Genomic DNA, 13,971 nt, shown 5'->3' on the forward strand with positions numbered 1-13,971 from the left:
GTATATAAGGGGACGACCCGACAACGGCTTAGGGCAAGAGACAACAACTCGAGAGCCAGGCAAAGCGTGTTTGCTCCCTGGTAATCGAAACCCTAGTAATACTAGCCCAACTAGACTAGGCCTTTACCTTCATCGTAAGGGGCCGAACCAGTATAAACTCCTCATGTCCTTTGTCCCATTTAACTCTTTTGATCTAACCTCGTCGCAATGGTTACACAACTAAGTCCTTCCATGAGGACATCTGTCGTGACACTTCCACGACAGTTGGTGCCCACCGTGGGGCCAGTGCACGGTGGTTTTGAGTTCTTAAATGGCAGCTTTGAAGGGATCAAGGGATACACCGTGGGCCGGATGACCAAGAGTCGTCGCGGCAAGCTCTACATCGACGACGCAGGCTGGGGCCCCGAGGCTGGCTCAATTGAGTACGGGTATCGGGTCCCTTCGGTGGAATCCACGTCTTCACCGACAAGATCGGCGAACCGGGCCCTGAGCCGGACATCTGCACCGACATCATCGAGACGGCTCAGCGTGCGCGACCCGCCCGGGTTCAACCCGCCGTAAAGCATGCCTTTGTTGGATGTATCCATGGGACTGAATTGGAAGGCTCTGTGTCTGGGGGTGAGACGGCCATCTACTCTGATGGTGAGTCGTCCATAGGTGAAACCGATTCTATGTATCAACTGCAAGACGGACGGTTTGGGGGCTTTTCCTATGGCGACAGTATTCCGGACCCCCTTGAGCCGCCGAACAGAGTGGCGATTTTCATGGCTGGCACTCAGCCGATTCTCGGTTAAACAGCCGCCGCGGCCATGACCTCCAGTGCGGTGGCTGGTGTTGGCGGGTCAGTTCGCCCGCCGGCTCAAGTTTTAATAGATCTGTTGGACGATCTGGCGACTCTGATGGGAGTGGAGGTAACCGCAGACAACCAGGAACAACATAAGGTGGATGTGGCTAAGTTGCGTGATGAGATAGCGCAAGCTAAGGCGGAATTGGCAGCGGAAAACACTAGGATGGCTGCAGAGCAGGCCGTCTTAAACGCCCAGGCACAACGGATTCAAGCAGATTCATACCGGCTTATGGTGGATCAGAACGCTTCAAATGAAGTCTTGAGGAGAAAGCGCCAGAGTCGTCTGCCCTCGTTTTATGAGTCAAGAGACCTCTTCAACACGCCCGGAGCGGGGGCTAGTAACCCGACGGTTGAGGCGCCGGGGGGTGGAGCATCAGGTCAGCCATGCATAGCAGGTTCTCCGCATATGAATAATACCCCGCCTCAGCACGTAGTGACGCCACCGGGTCATTACTCTACCCCTCTAGATAACATAATTGCTGCAGCTACGCGATTGGCGGCTCTGCCGGTCGAGGGTGAAACTCCCACGGTGGTTGAAACCCGAAGGGCTAGGGAGCTTCTTCAAACGCCTTTGGTGCAGCAGCAGGCTTATTCCTATAGTCGTGACCGGACTCATGCGACCCCTCATCCAAGTCGGAGCTACAGTAGGCACATTGACTCGCCAGCAGTCTCGAGTACCGAGCGATGTCGTAACCAACCTCATGGTCATGACCCGGCGCGCCGGGAGGCTGAGCTGGCGGCTCGGCCGGGGATTCATCAACACGCGCCGGTTTACCCGACGGTTTCAGTTGAGGCGGGCGTAACCTCAATGTGCCGTGTCTAACGGCGGCTCTACGGAACGAGCGTTTACCCAAGGACTTCAAAGGCCCTCGTAAGGTGCCCAATTACACAGCAGATCAGCCTCCTGAGGCCTGGGTTGAGAGTTATGAGATGGCTATGGAGATGTTGGATGTTAGTGAGGCTGTGTATGCCAAGTACTTCACCATGATGCTGGAGGGGACGGCTCATACCTGGTTGAAGGGGTTGCCGGCTAATTCCATCGGGTCATGGGCGGAGCTGAAGGCCCGGTTCATCCAGAATTTCAAAGATACGTGCAAGCAGCCCATGTCGATTGTGGATTTGGTTTCTTGTGTTCAAGCAAAGGGCGAGTCAACATCCAGATGGGTACGTCGGGTCTCGACTACCATACATTCTTCAGATAACATAAGCGTCGGTTCAGCGATTCTGATGTTGGAGAAAAATTGCCGTTTTACTCCACTCAAGCAAAAGCTTGGACGGCTCAAGCGTCATTGCGACAACATGGGTACTCTAATGGCGGCTCTTGTTAAGTACGCTGACTCTGATGGTACCAAGGACCCCGACTCTGAGGATGAAAGATCGGGAAAGGGAAAGAAGAGTAGCGGCATGAAGGGACAGCAGTACAACCCTGCCAATCAGAGCGGCAACGGTAAGCATAAGGCTGATGATTTTGTGGCTAACACCGGGGCGCGCAATTATAACCAGCGTCGTAAGGGACCGCCGGTTCAAGGGGCCAGGTTTGACCTTGATGCAGTGTTAAACCAGCCATGTCCAAAGCACGGAATGGATCAGAAGCCGGCTACCCATACATGGAGAGATTGCAGCATAATGAGAAGTTTTCGGGAGTCCATCCAACACAACCACGGCCCGAACGGCGGTTCAGGGTCCGGTTCTCATGGTCCGGGTCACGGAGGCGGCGGTTCAAGTTCCGGGTTTCAAGGCCACGGTAACCAAGGTGGTTACAATCAGCAGAGTGATCAGGGAATCAACAGTAGCATCAATCTAGTTATCAGAGCAACCTGAAGTAGTTGAATAGTGGACAGTACCACGTCTTCACCACTAGCTTATGTAAGCGGGATCAGAAGCTTCATAAGAGGGCAGTCAATGCTGTTGAGCTGGCAGTGCCGCGTTACTTGCGGTGGTTAGAGCAGCCTATAATGTGGAGTCGTGAGGATCACCCGCCCCGGGTTGATAATCCGGGTCAGCTGGCTCTAGTGGTGGCGCCTCAGGTTGGGGGCTACAAGTTCACTAAGGTACTCATGGATGGGGGCAGCAGCATTAACATACTTTATTATGAGACCTTTCGTCGCATGGGACTCACTGATAAAAATCTTAAGCCGTCAAACACTGTTTTCCATGGCGTGGTGCCGGGCAAGTCAGCCTATCCAGTGGGTAGGATATCTTTGGAAGTGGCTTTCGGAGATGAGCATGACTCCAGGTCTGAGACTTTAACCTTTGAAGTGGTCAAGATAAAGAGCCCTTATCATGCTCTGTTTGGGCGGCCGGCTTATGCTAAGTTCATGGCGAGGCCTTGTTATGTTTACTTACAACTTAAGATGCCGGGTTACAAGGGCACCATCACAGTGCATGGGAGTCGCAAGGTGGCCTTGGAGTGTGAATAAGGTGATGCTGCCTATGCTGAATCAGTTTGTGCAGCGGAGGAGCTGAATTTTTACAAGGATAATGTTGACCCGGCTGACATGACGTCCTTGAAAAAGCCAACCACAGAACATGATCCTTCGCTCAAGTTTAAGTCAGCGGACGACACCAAAATGGTTGATTTCGTCCCTGGCGATTCATTGAAGCAGTTCAGTATCGGTGCTAATCTGGATCCGAAATAGGAAAGCGCACTCATCGAGTTCATCCGTGAGAACCAGGACATCTTTGCATGGAAGCCTTCAGACATGCCGAGTGTACCGAGGGAACTCGCTGAGCATACTCTTAGTATTGATCCGAAGTTTAAACCGGTCAAACAGTTTCTTCGCCGATTTAACGAGGAGAGGCGGAAGGCCATTGGTGAAGAGGTGGCCCGGCTCTTAGCGGCCGGGTTTATTGTTGAAGTTTTTCATCCCGAGTGGCTGGCTAACCCAGTGCTAGTGCTGAAGAAGAATGGCACTTGGCGCATGTGTGTGGATTACACGGACTTAAATAAGGCTTGTCCGGCTAACCCGTTTGCTCTCCCCCGTATTGATCAAATAATTGATGCCACGGCGGGTTGTGAGCGTCTGAGTTTTTTGGATGCTTATTCTGGTTATCATCAGATCAAGATGGCAGTTAAGGACCAGGAGAAGACGGCTTTCATTACTCCATTTGGAGCCTTCTGCTATGTGTCTATGCCTTTTGGGCTCAAGAGCGCCCAGGCGACTTACTAGCGGTGTGTGCAAAATTGCCTTCACAATCAGATCGGGCGTAATGTTCATGCTTATGTAGATGGCATTGTGGTGAAGTCAAGAAAGAAGGAGACCTTGATTGATGATTTGAAGGAGACATTTGACAATCTCCGGGTCTACAAGATGATGCTTAACCCAACCAAGTGCGTCTTTGGTGTGCCAGTAGGCAAGCTCTTGGGTTTCCTGGTTTCTAACAGAGGCATTGAAGCTAACCCGGAGAAGATCAAAGCCATTACTTCATTGGCTAAGCCGGCGTGTGTTAATGATGTTCAGCGTCTAGCGGGTCGTATTGCAGCTCTGAGCCGGTTCATAAGCCGGCTGGGTGAGAAGGCTATTCCTCTTTATCAGACGATGAAGAAGACAGATCACTTTGTTTGGAGTGATGCTGCTAATCAAGCGTTTGAGGATCTGAAGAAGCAGTTGGCTGAGCCGCCCATGCTTGCTGCCCCTATTGATAAAGAGCCTCTGTTATTATATGTGGCTGCTAATAGCCGGGCCGTCAGTGTAGCCATTGTGGTGGAAAGGAAAGAGGCAGGCAAGGAGTACCCGGTTCAACGGCCGGTTTATTATATGAGTGAGGTGCTTATTGAATCTAAGCAAAGATATCCACACTGGTAGAAGCTTGTGTATGGTTTTTTTATGGCAAGCCGGAAGCTTAAGCAGTATTTTCAGGGTCATCCCATTACTGTGGTTAGTCTGCTCCTTTAGGGGACATCATCCAAAACAGGGAAGCCACAGGCCGGGTTGCTAAATGGGCTATTGAGCTTGGACCTCACGGTTTAAAGTATGTACCTCGTACGGCCATCAAGTCCCAAGCACTTGTGGATTTCATCAATGACTGGACAGAGTTGCAAGCGCCTGAGGAAAAGCCGGATAACACATATTGGACTATTCATTTTGATGGATCCAGGCAGTTGGAGGGCTCGGGGGCTGGAGTTGTCTTGACTTCCCCACGAGGTGATAAATTTTATTATGTTCTCCGGCTAATGTTCCCTTGTACTAACAATGCAGCTGAATATGAGGCCTTGCTCCATGGTCTTCGGATGGCTAAGGAGATGAATTTAAGCCGGGTGAGATGCTTTGGCGATTCAGATCTGGTAGCTCAACAAGTCTCTGGCACCTGGGATTCTAAGGATCCCCTTATGGCGGCTTATCGCTGAGAGGTTGATGCTAATGCGGGTCATTTCAAGGGTTATCAAGTTGAGCATATTGATCGCAGGAAGAATGAGGTGGCTGATACGTTAAGCCGGCTGGGGTCTCAGCGTAAGCCGGTGCCACCTAACACGTTCCTGGATATTTTGCTTAACCCTTCTGTCAAATTGCTTACGGAGGAGGATCTTGCTGTCCCTGACCCAGAAGCAGAATTGGTCGCGGCTCTTCATGCTATTCCTAATTGGACAGTTCCTTATTTGGCTTACATGACCCGGGGTGAGTTGCTAGAAGATGAAATTTTGGCCAGACAGATAACCCGGCGGCCTAAGTTAATGTCAATTGTCAATGGGGAGTTGCACCATCGCAGTGTCACATGGGCGTTTCAGCGTTGTGCCTCTCCTGAAGATGGTTGTGAGATTCTACAAGAGATCCACGAAGGAGATTGTGGTCATCATGCCGGCTCTAAATCTCTTGTAGCCAAAGCTTTTCGTCATGGGTTCTATTGGTGGACGGCTCATGCTGATGCTGAGGATTTGGTAAGCAGATGTGACAACAACAACAAAGCCTTTAGTCCCAAACAAGTTGGGGTAGGCTAGAGGTGAAACCCATAAGATCTCGCAATCAACTCATGGCTCTGGCACATGGATAGCAAGCTTCCACGCACCCCTGTCCATAGATAGCTTTTTGGTGATACTCCAATCCTTCAGGTCTCTCTTAATGGACCCTCCCATGTAAAATTCGTTCTACCCCGCCCTCTCTTGACATTCTCCGCACGCTTTAGCGGTCCACTATGCACTGGAGCTTCTGGAGGCCTGCGCTGAATATGCCCAAACCATCTTAGACGATGTTGGACAAGCTTCTCTTCAATTGGTTCTACCCCAACTCTATCTCGTATATCATCATTCCGGACTCGATCCTTCCTCGTGTGGCCACACATCCATCTCAACATACGCATCTCCCGCCACACCTAACTGTTGAACATGTCGCCTTTTAGTCGGCCAACACTCAGCGCCATACAACATTGCAGGTCGAACCGCCGTCCTGTAGAACTTGCCTTTTACCTTTTCTGGCACTCTCTTGTCACGGAGAATGCCAGAAGCTTGGCGCCACTTCATCCATCTGGCTTTGATTCAATGATTCACATCTTCATCAATACCCCCACCCCCCTGCAGCATTGACCCCAAATACCGAAAGGTGTCCTTCTGGGGAACCACCTGGCCATCAAGGCTAACCTCCTCCTCCTCACACCTAGTAGTACTGAAACCGCACATCATCTACTCGGTTTTAGTTCTACTAAGCCTAAACCCTTTCGATTCCAAGGTTTGTCTCCATAACTCTAACTTCCTATTTACCCCTGTCCGACTATCGTCAACTAGCACCACATCATCCGCAAAGAGAATACACCATGGGATATCTCCTTGTATATCCCTTGTGACCTCATCCATCACCAATGCAAAAAGATAAGGGCTCAAAGCTGACCCCTAATGCAGTCCTATATTAATCGGGAAGTCGTCAGTGTCGACATCACTTGTTCGAACACTTGTCGCAACATTATCGTACATGTCCTTGATGAGGGTAATGTACTTTGCTGGGACTTTGTGTTTCTCCAAGGCCCACCACATGACATTCCGTGGTATCTTATCATAGGCCTTCTCCAAGTCAATGAACACCGTATGCAAGTCCTTCTTTTGCTCCCTATATCTCTCCATAAGTTGTCGTACCAAGAAAATGGCTTCCATGGTCGACCTACCAGGCATGAAACCAAACTGATTTTTGGTCATGCTTGTCATTCTTCTTAAGCGGTGCTCAATGACTCTTTCCCATAGCTTCCTTGTATGGCTCGTCAGCTTAATTCCACGGTAATTAGTACAACTCTGAACATCCCCCTTGTTCTTGAAGATTGGTACTAATATACTCCGCCTCCATTCTTCTGGCATTTTGTTTGCCCGAAAAAGGAGGTTGAAAAGCTTGGTTAGCCATACTATCGCTATGTCCCCAAGACCGTTCCACACCTCAATGGGGATACAATCAGGGCCCATCACCTTGCCTCCTTTCATCCTTTTTAAAGCCTCCTTGACCTCAGATTCCTGGATTCCCCGCACAAAACGCATGCTGGTCTCATCAAAGGAGTCGTCCAGTTCAATGGTAGAACTCTCATTCTCCCCATTGAACCGCTTGTCGAAGTACTCCCGCCAGCTATGCTTAATCTCCCCGTCCTTCACCAAGAGTTGGCCTGCTCCGTCCTTGATGCATTTGACTTGGCCAACGTCCCTCGTCTTCCTCTCTCGGATCTTGGCCATCTTATAGATGTCCCTTTCGCCTTCCTTCGTGCCTAACCGTTGGCAGAGGTCCTCATATGCCCGACCCCTTACTTCACCAACAGCTCGCTTTGTAGCCTTCTTCGCCATCTTGTACTTCTCTATGTTGTCTGCACTCCTATCCAGGTATAGGCGTTAAAGCAATCTTTCTTCTCTTTAATCGCCTTCTGGACATCATCATTCCACCACCAGGTATCCTTATCTTCGCTTCTCCTTCCCCTAGACACTCCAAACTCCTCCGAGGCCACCTTACGAATGCAAGTCGCCATCTTCATCCAAACATTGTCCGCATCCCCTCCTTCCTCCCAAGGGCCCTCCTTAATGACCCTCTCCTTGAACGCCTGAGCCACCTCCCCCTTGAGCTTCCACCACTCCGTTCTAGCGACTTTGGCACGCTTATCCAGCTGGACATGAATCCAAAAGCGGAAGTCAGCAACCACCAGCTTATGCTGGGGTACAACACTCTCTCCAGGTATCACCTTACAGTCTAGGCACGCACGCCTATCTTCTCTTCTCGAGAGGATGAAATCAATCTGGCTAGAGTGTTGGCCACTACTAAAAGTCACCAGATGTGATTCTCTCTTTCTAAAGAGGGTGTTAGCTACAATCATGTTGTAGGCCAGAGCAAAGCTTAAGACATCTTCTCCTTCTTGATTCCTGATGCCATAGCCAAAGCCCCCATGCGCCCCTTCAAAACCTGTGTTAGATGTACCCACGTGGCCATTGAGGTCTCCTCCTATGAAGAGCTTCTCACCAATCGGTACACTCCTAACCATGTCTTCCAGGCCTTCCCAGAACTCCCTCTTGGTGTTCTCATTGTGGCCTACTTGCGGGGCATACGCACTGATAACATTGAGAACCAAGTCCTCAACTGCCAGCTTGACCAGGATAATCCGGTCCCCACGTCTCTTGATGTCTACCACTCCATACTTGAGGCTCTTGTTGATCAAGATGCCTACGCCATTTCTGTTTGCAGCTGTCCCCGTATACCACAGCTTGAAGCCGGTATCCTCCACCTCCTTCGCCTTCTGTCCTCTCCATTTGGTTTCTTGGACGCAAAGGATATCAACACCTCTCCTCATCGCTGCATCAACTAGCTCCCGAAGCTTCCCTGTCAGAGAACCTACGTTCCAGCTACCTAAGCGAATCCTCCTAGGCTCGGATAGCTTCCTTACCCTTCGCACTCGTCGAGTCAAATGCGAAGACCCTTGCTCATTTTCCACTACATCCGGGCGCCGATGTAGCGCGCCACTAAGGATGCGACGACCCGATCCTCGCTCACTTGCCACCGTATCCGGATCAAGATACGGCACGCCACTTGGGGGGTCACGGCCCGGCCCTTGCTCATTTTCCACCACACCCGGGTTCCGATGTGGCGCGTCGCTGAGAGGGTTACGCCCCAACGAAAATCTTTTGGGTTTCATCTCCATAAGAGCGGCTGAGTTTTTACGTTGGCTCGCCAAGCCTATCACAACCCTCCTCCTTTACCCGGGCTTGGGACCGGCTATGTTGAGACAACATAGGCGGATGTGACGGCTGTCAGAAATTTTCACGACGAGCTCATGTGCCGGCTCAAGAATTGAGGATGACCCCTATATAAGCCGAAGGGTTTAGCCCGTAGAAGCAAGACTTTTAGACTCATTCATACGATCTCGAGGTAGATCACATGAACTTTGTACTCCATCAACAAAATATAAACAAGAGCAGGAGTAGGGTATTATCTCTTCAAGAGGGCCTGAACCAGGATAAACACCGCGTCCCTATTCTTCATGTTACTATCTAGCCGAGACCACCAGCTCGGGACCCCTTACCTGAGATCTGCCGGACTTAGCTCCGACAGGGGGCGCACTCAGGATACCCTGATCGTCCATAATTGCGCCATCCCGGATCTTCTAGGCTTGCCCAGAGCCTCGGCGGCTTTCTCATGTGCGGCCTCGTCTTCCTTTCGGGTACGCTCAGCATGGTCGTGGAAGGCTTTCCATGCCTCATCTGGGCCCCAACGGCTCTCGACCAGGGTAGTTTTCTCAGCCAACAAATCAGCTCTCAGCTGATCGATTGCCCGATGCGCCACCTCGAAGAAGTCCCTAGCGAATAGCTGGGTACCGTTGCTCCCGGTTGCAAAATCATAGTTTTTCTTTTGCATTAGGTCGTAGCAGCTTGGACGCGGCGGAGCGGGAAGGACATGTGGGCAATGGCTCCGCTGGCCATGATAGGGAGAAGGTTGGATGCGAGCCTCGACAGTGGAGGAGCTATCGCGTGTAAGATGGAAAAAGATGCTGACGCGAGAGGTGAGAGACGAAGGCGAACGATGGGAGAGAGAAAGGAAAGGGATAAGTTTGTACCGCGAGAGCACGTGTCGTCGTTGGATTGGCTCATTTCCATCGCGTGACGAGGTGCCCGGCGAAAAAAAGCTCTACAAGTCGGTCGGCCGTAGTGAATCGTTTACCATGGTAAAAAAATAAAATAAAGGAAAGATTTCAACCCACACCCACGGAATAGAAGCGCTCCCTGGCACGGTTCATCCCGATCGAAGAGGACCAAAAAGGCCCAAACCCACTCCCATCCCCTCGTCACGCGTCTCCCGGACCCTTCCTCGTCTCTCTCTCTCTCAACACCCCCACCCAGCCGACCAAATCGCCGCACGAGGGCGCGCCATGGAGCCGGCGGTGGAGAGGAAGGTGCCCGAGCAGGAGGAGCAGCTGCAGCCGTCGCACGCCCGGGCCGAGGACGCGCCGCCCGCCGCCGTCGAGGAGGAGGACGAGGCGGAGGCGGAGGAAAGCGAGCGCCGCAACCGCGAGCTCAAGGCCGGCCTCCATCCCCTCAGGGTAAGACCCGCCCGCCGCCGCTAGATCTAAACCCTTTCCCCGTTTCCCGTTCCAGAAATGCCAAACCTTTGAATCTCAGAGAAAGCCGGATGTAATAGCCCCTTGTTGTCCGCAGCGCAAGCTCGTGCTCTGGTACACGCGCCGGACGCCCGGGACGAGGTCGCAGTCGTACGAGGACAACATCAAGAAGATCGTCGATTTCAGCACTGTACGTGTCTCCGGCACAGCAGATTGTTTCCAGGTTTTTTTTCTTACTTCTGTCAGTGGAGCTTACTGATTGATGTTGCTGTTTGGAATTGGATGGCTTTAGGTCGAGTCGTTCTGGGTTTGCTACTGCCACCTCGCACGCCCGTCTTCCCTCCCGAGCCCCACGGACCTGCATCTTTTCAAAGAGGGTGTCCGTCCACTCTGGGAGGTATTACTCGCAACAAGCTGTTGTTTTTTCAGTCGTGTCTGTGTTTAGTATTGGTGTCATGTCTATCCATATTGCTCGGAACAAGCTGTTGTTTCGTCAGTCGTGTCTGTGTTTAGTATTGGTATATCATGTCTACCCATGCTTCTAGTGGTTAATGCATTTTGACTGGGCAGGATCCTGCAAATCGGAATGGTGGCAAGTGGATTATACGGTTCAAGAAGGCTGTTTCTGGGCGTTTCTGGGAGGATTTGGTAAATAATCTATTTGTGCTTTCGTTGGGCTGTAAGATTTGGTCATCATACAAACTTCGGTTGTTGTTCTTTAAACCCTCAACTAGGACTTCCCTTGCCTGTGCCACCATGAAGTACACAGTAGCCTACTTGATCTGTGAAAAATTCTAGTTTTTATCATGGGATTCTCAAGTAATGTTTTTATTTTGTTCATGACTGGCCTTTAATTGCATTATAACCATGTGGATGCCGTGAGGAGTTAGTGATGGATCAAATATTTCACTGCTCAAGCGAAGCAAGAAAATTAGGTCTAGATTTGAAACAGGATAGTCCTTGTTCCGTTTATAGAGTGGAATTATTATTTTTCCTTCAGAACGGTATTCCTCACGAGTCATGACCATAGTCTCTACTATCTTATAAATGGGAGTTAGTAGTGGTGGTGGTGGGTTCCCTCCCCCACTCCACCCTAATCTCCCTCAGTCATCTAGAACCCATGAGACCCCTCCAATTTGGAGAGAAAAAAAAAACATAGCTTGCAATGGTGCTCTCATCGCTGCCGCAGTTACGCAAGTGCAGTGTTGGCTGCTTGATTGAGTTTGAGTTCTCTGCAGTGTTGCACGTGCATTGGTTGTTATATACTACTAATAATCCAATACAACTGAATCATTTTTGTGGTTCCGTAGCAATGCACCGACGTTATGCTATGCCAATAAACGATGGAGACTAGGGCCATGACATGAAAACATGGGATTACCCATGATGAGCCTAGATCTCCCTGTATAAGGCTATCCCTTAAACCAAACAGCCTTGTAGCGCATTGTGGTCTGGCTCCCTGTTACCAGTACCAGCATAAGCCTGAGATCTGAGGTAGTATTATTGCTATTTCATGTTTACTGTGTGCACTTATGATTTGAAGCAAATGGTTCAGCATAGAAGAAGTTGACGCTGATCCATAAATTAATTAGCAGCCTTCCAAGATGCACTGGTCTGCGGTTACAGTTGACTGCTTTCTTAAGCATGCATGCCATATGCTATAGTTTACAAATTTACACATGTCTACTGAGCCATACTTCTTATCACCATTTCCTTTTCTTTAATTTTGTATTTTCTTTGTTTGAAGTCCCTTATCTCTAACACTTGATTTAGTGTATAAATATTCAAGTTTGGCAGTCTAGTTTCCCTATCAATATTTTTGAAAACAAGATTGCAAATAATAGCATGCATGCCTCCTAATAGTCGATTTATGCATCACTAGTACAATGGGCGCAGTGGGTTTTAAAATATGGAACAGGATTATTACCTATGCTATTGTTTCCACAAACAAAACCTTTGGCTCTGTAACTTTGTGAATGTTTGCCTTGGGAAGTGGGGATTCTTTGTTTGTGCTGCATTAAAAACGAAGACTATGAGAAACATTTGGATGCATAGATGCCCTTTATGAGTTGTTGTCACATCCCATCCCACACTCTTCATGGTAATATGCAGTGCCTGTTTAACATCATTTTTGTTTCTTCTTATTTATTTGTCTGAGTAGTTTTGCGGATATTGCATGAGTACGAGGATACTAATTTTAGAGAGGAAGATATGTGTTGCATTTACTCATAAATTGGTTTTACTAATGAAATGGAAATGGCATAACATGCTTCACCCTTGTGTGTTTTCCTACTGCAACTGTTTGACTTTACTCTCATTCTGGTCTCCCACCATGAGCCCTCACATCTAGCTGATTTTACATGCTCTGTTGTACTTGCAACAAGTAGTTTTTTTATCATTATTTTCTGCCACTATCTTCTTTTCTCTATCATGCCTGATTTTCGTTGAGGCCACATTCACAGCAATTTTTCTTTGCTCATTCATATTTCATTTCCTGCCTTTGTTCTGCTTTTCTCTGCTCTCCTTTCCATTGCTGTGCGGCCAAGGACATGTTTATGCCATGTGTGTTCTTGTTTAGGCAGCTCATTTAGGTTTCCATTTTCTCTTTTCAGCATGGCATGCTTTGCTTTGCATACTTTTTGATGTGGCTATTCATTCATGGGAGCGATTTCAAACCAAGGCTTGTCTTCCCCTTCTCAATCTATGGGATCACAGTCATTCAGTTACACAGTGCCTCAATAATGATACCTGATTGTCCAAAATGTGTTCTGTTGATTAACAATTTCTATAAGGATTACTTGGATTAAATAGGTCCTGCAGCTGTCCATGGCTTAGATTTTAATTCTTTTCGCCCATCCTGTTTATTTGTCCAGGTGCTGGTTCTAGTGGGTGATCAACTTGATTATAGTGATGATGTTTGTGGCATCGTGCTAAGTTGTCGTTTCAATGAAGACATCCTGAGCGTCTGGAATCGGAATGCATCAGACCACCAGGTTTGTGATATCACCTGATGCTTCTCGACTATTTTGTTTGGATTTGACTGTGTTATCACCAGTGAGGAGTTTTTTCTCTCTCTGTTATTCATTCACTCATACTCTTGTGCCTTGCAGGCTGTGATGACATTAAGAGACTCGATTAAGAGGCACTTGAAGCTGCCGCACACCTATCTGATGGAGTACAAGCCACATGACGCCTCGCTGCGAGACAACTCGTCCTACAGGAACACATGGCTGAGAGGTTAAGCTTTATGTCGTCAAAACTAGTCATGGCCCTTGTTCCGAACTAAATCCTTGTGGATTTCCAGTTCTGACGTTTCAACCCAGCCATGATGTACGGTTACTCTTTGTCATGCTACTATGTACTCTCCAAAATTTCAAATGCTGAAGTATCGACTTTCATGATATTGGCCTGTATGCCTGTATTGGTCGACTTGTTTTGGCAACTATTTAGGTGAAACCTCGGACTTGCTCTTTGGATTCTGCTGATAAATATGGCAAACATTACAAGTACTCCAGGATGATCATTGAATCTAGGGAACGTCTGAACACACGGTTGGGTCTTTCAGACGGCACCGGTTACTCTTACCAGCAAAACAAAAATTTAAGCACATATTTTTAATCAGC

General features: G+C 49.0%; 1 protein-coding gene across 1 annotated transcript; it reads left to right on the forward strand.

Moving 5' to 3' along the window:
* Positions 1-10,025: 10,025 nt before the first annotated feature.
* On the forward strand, positions 10,026-13,749 carry LOC109775147 (eukaryotic translation initiation factor NCBP). Its single transcript, XM_020333905.3, has 6 exons — positions 10,026-10,330; positions 10,446-10,538; positions 10,641-10,745; positions 10,919-10,996; positions 13,222-13,341; positions 13,459-13,749. The coding sequence occupies exons 1-6, from the start codon at positions 10,160-10,162 to the stop codon at positions 13,588-13,590; spliced, it is 699 nt and encodes a 232-aa protein (XP_020189494.1). The 5' UTR covers positions 10,026-10,159; the 3' UTR covers positions 13,591-13,749.
* The last annotated feature ends 222 nt before the right edge of the window (positions 13,750-13,971 follow it).

Source organism: Aegilops tauschii, chromosome 4, assembly GCF_002575655.3.
Source record: "Aegilops tauschii subsp. strangulata cultivar AL8/78 chromosome 4, Aet v6.0, whole genome shotgun sequence".
Classification (NCBI taxonomy): Eukaryota; Viridiplantae; Streptophyta; class Magnoliopsida; order Poales; family Poaceae; genus Aegilops; species Aegilops tauschii.

Excerpts from the sequence above, each read along its gene's own strand:
- LOC109775147 (XM_020333905.3), top strand. The coding sequence starts at position 10,160 with ATGGAGCCGGCGGTGGAGAGGAAGGTGCCCGAGCAGGAGGAGCAGCTG. Across the intron at positions 10,539-10,640 it reads AGATCGTCGATTTCAGCACT|GTCGAGTCGTTCTGGGTTTG; the intron begins GTACGTGTCTCC and ends GGATGGCTTTAG. Across the intron at positions 10,997-13,221 it reads GGCGTTTCTGGGAGGATTTG|GTGCTGGTTCTAGTGGGTGA; the intron begins GTAAATAATCTA and ends TTATTTGTCCAG.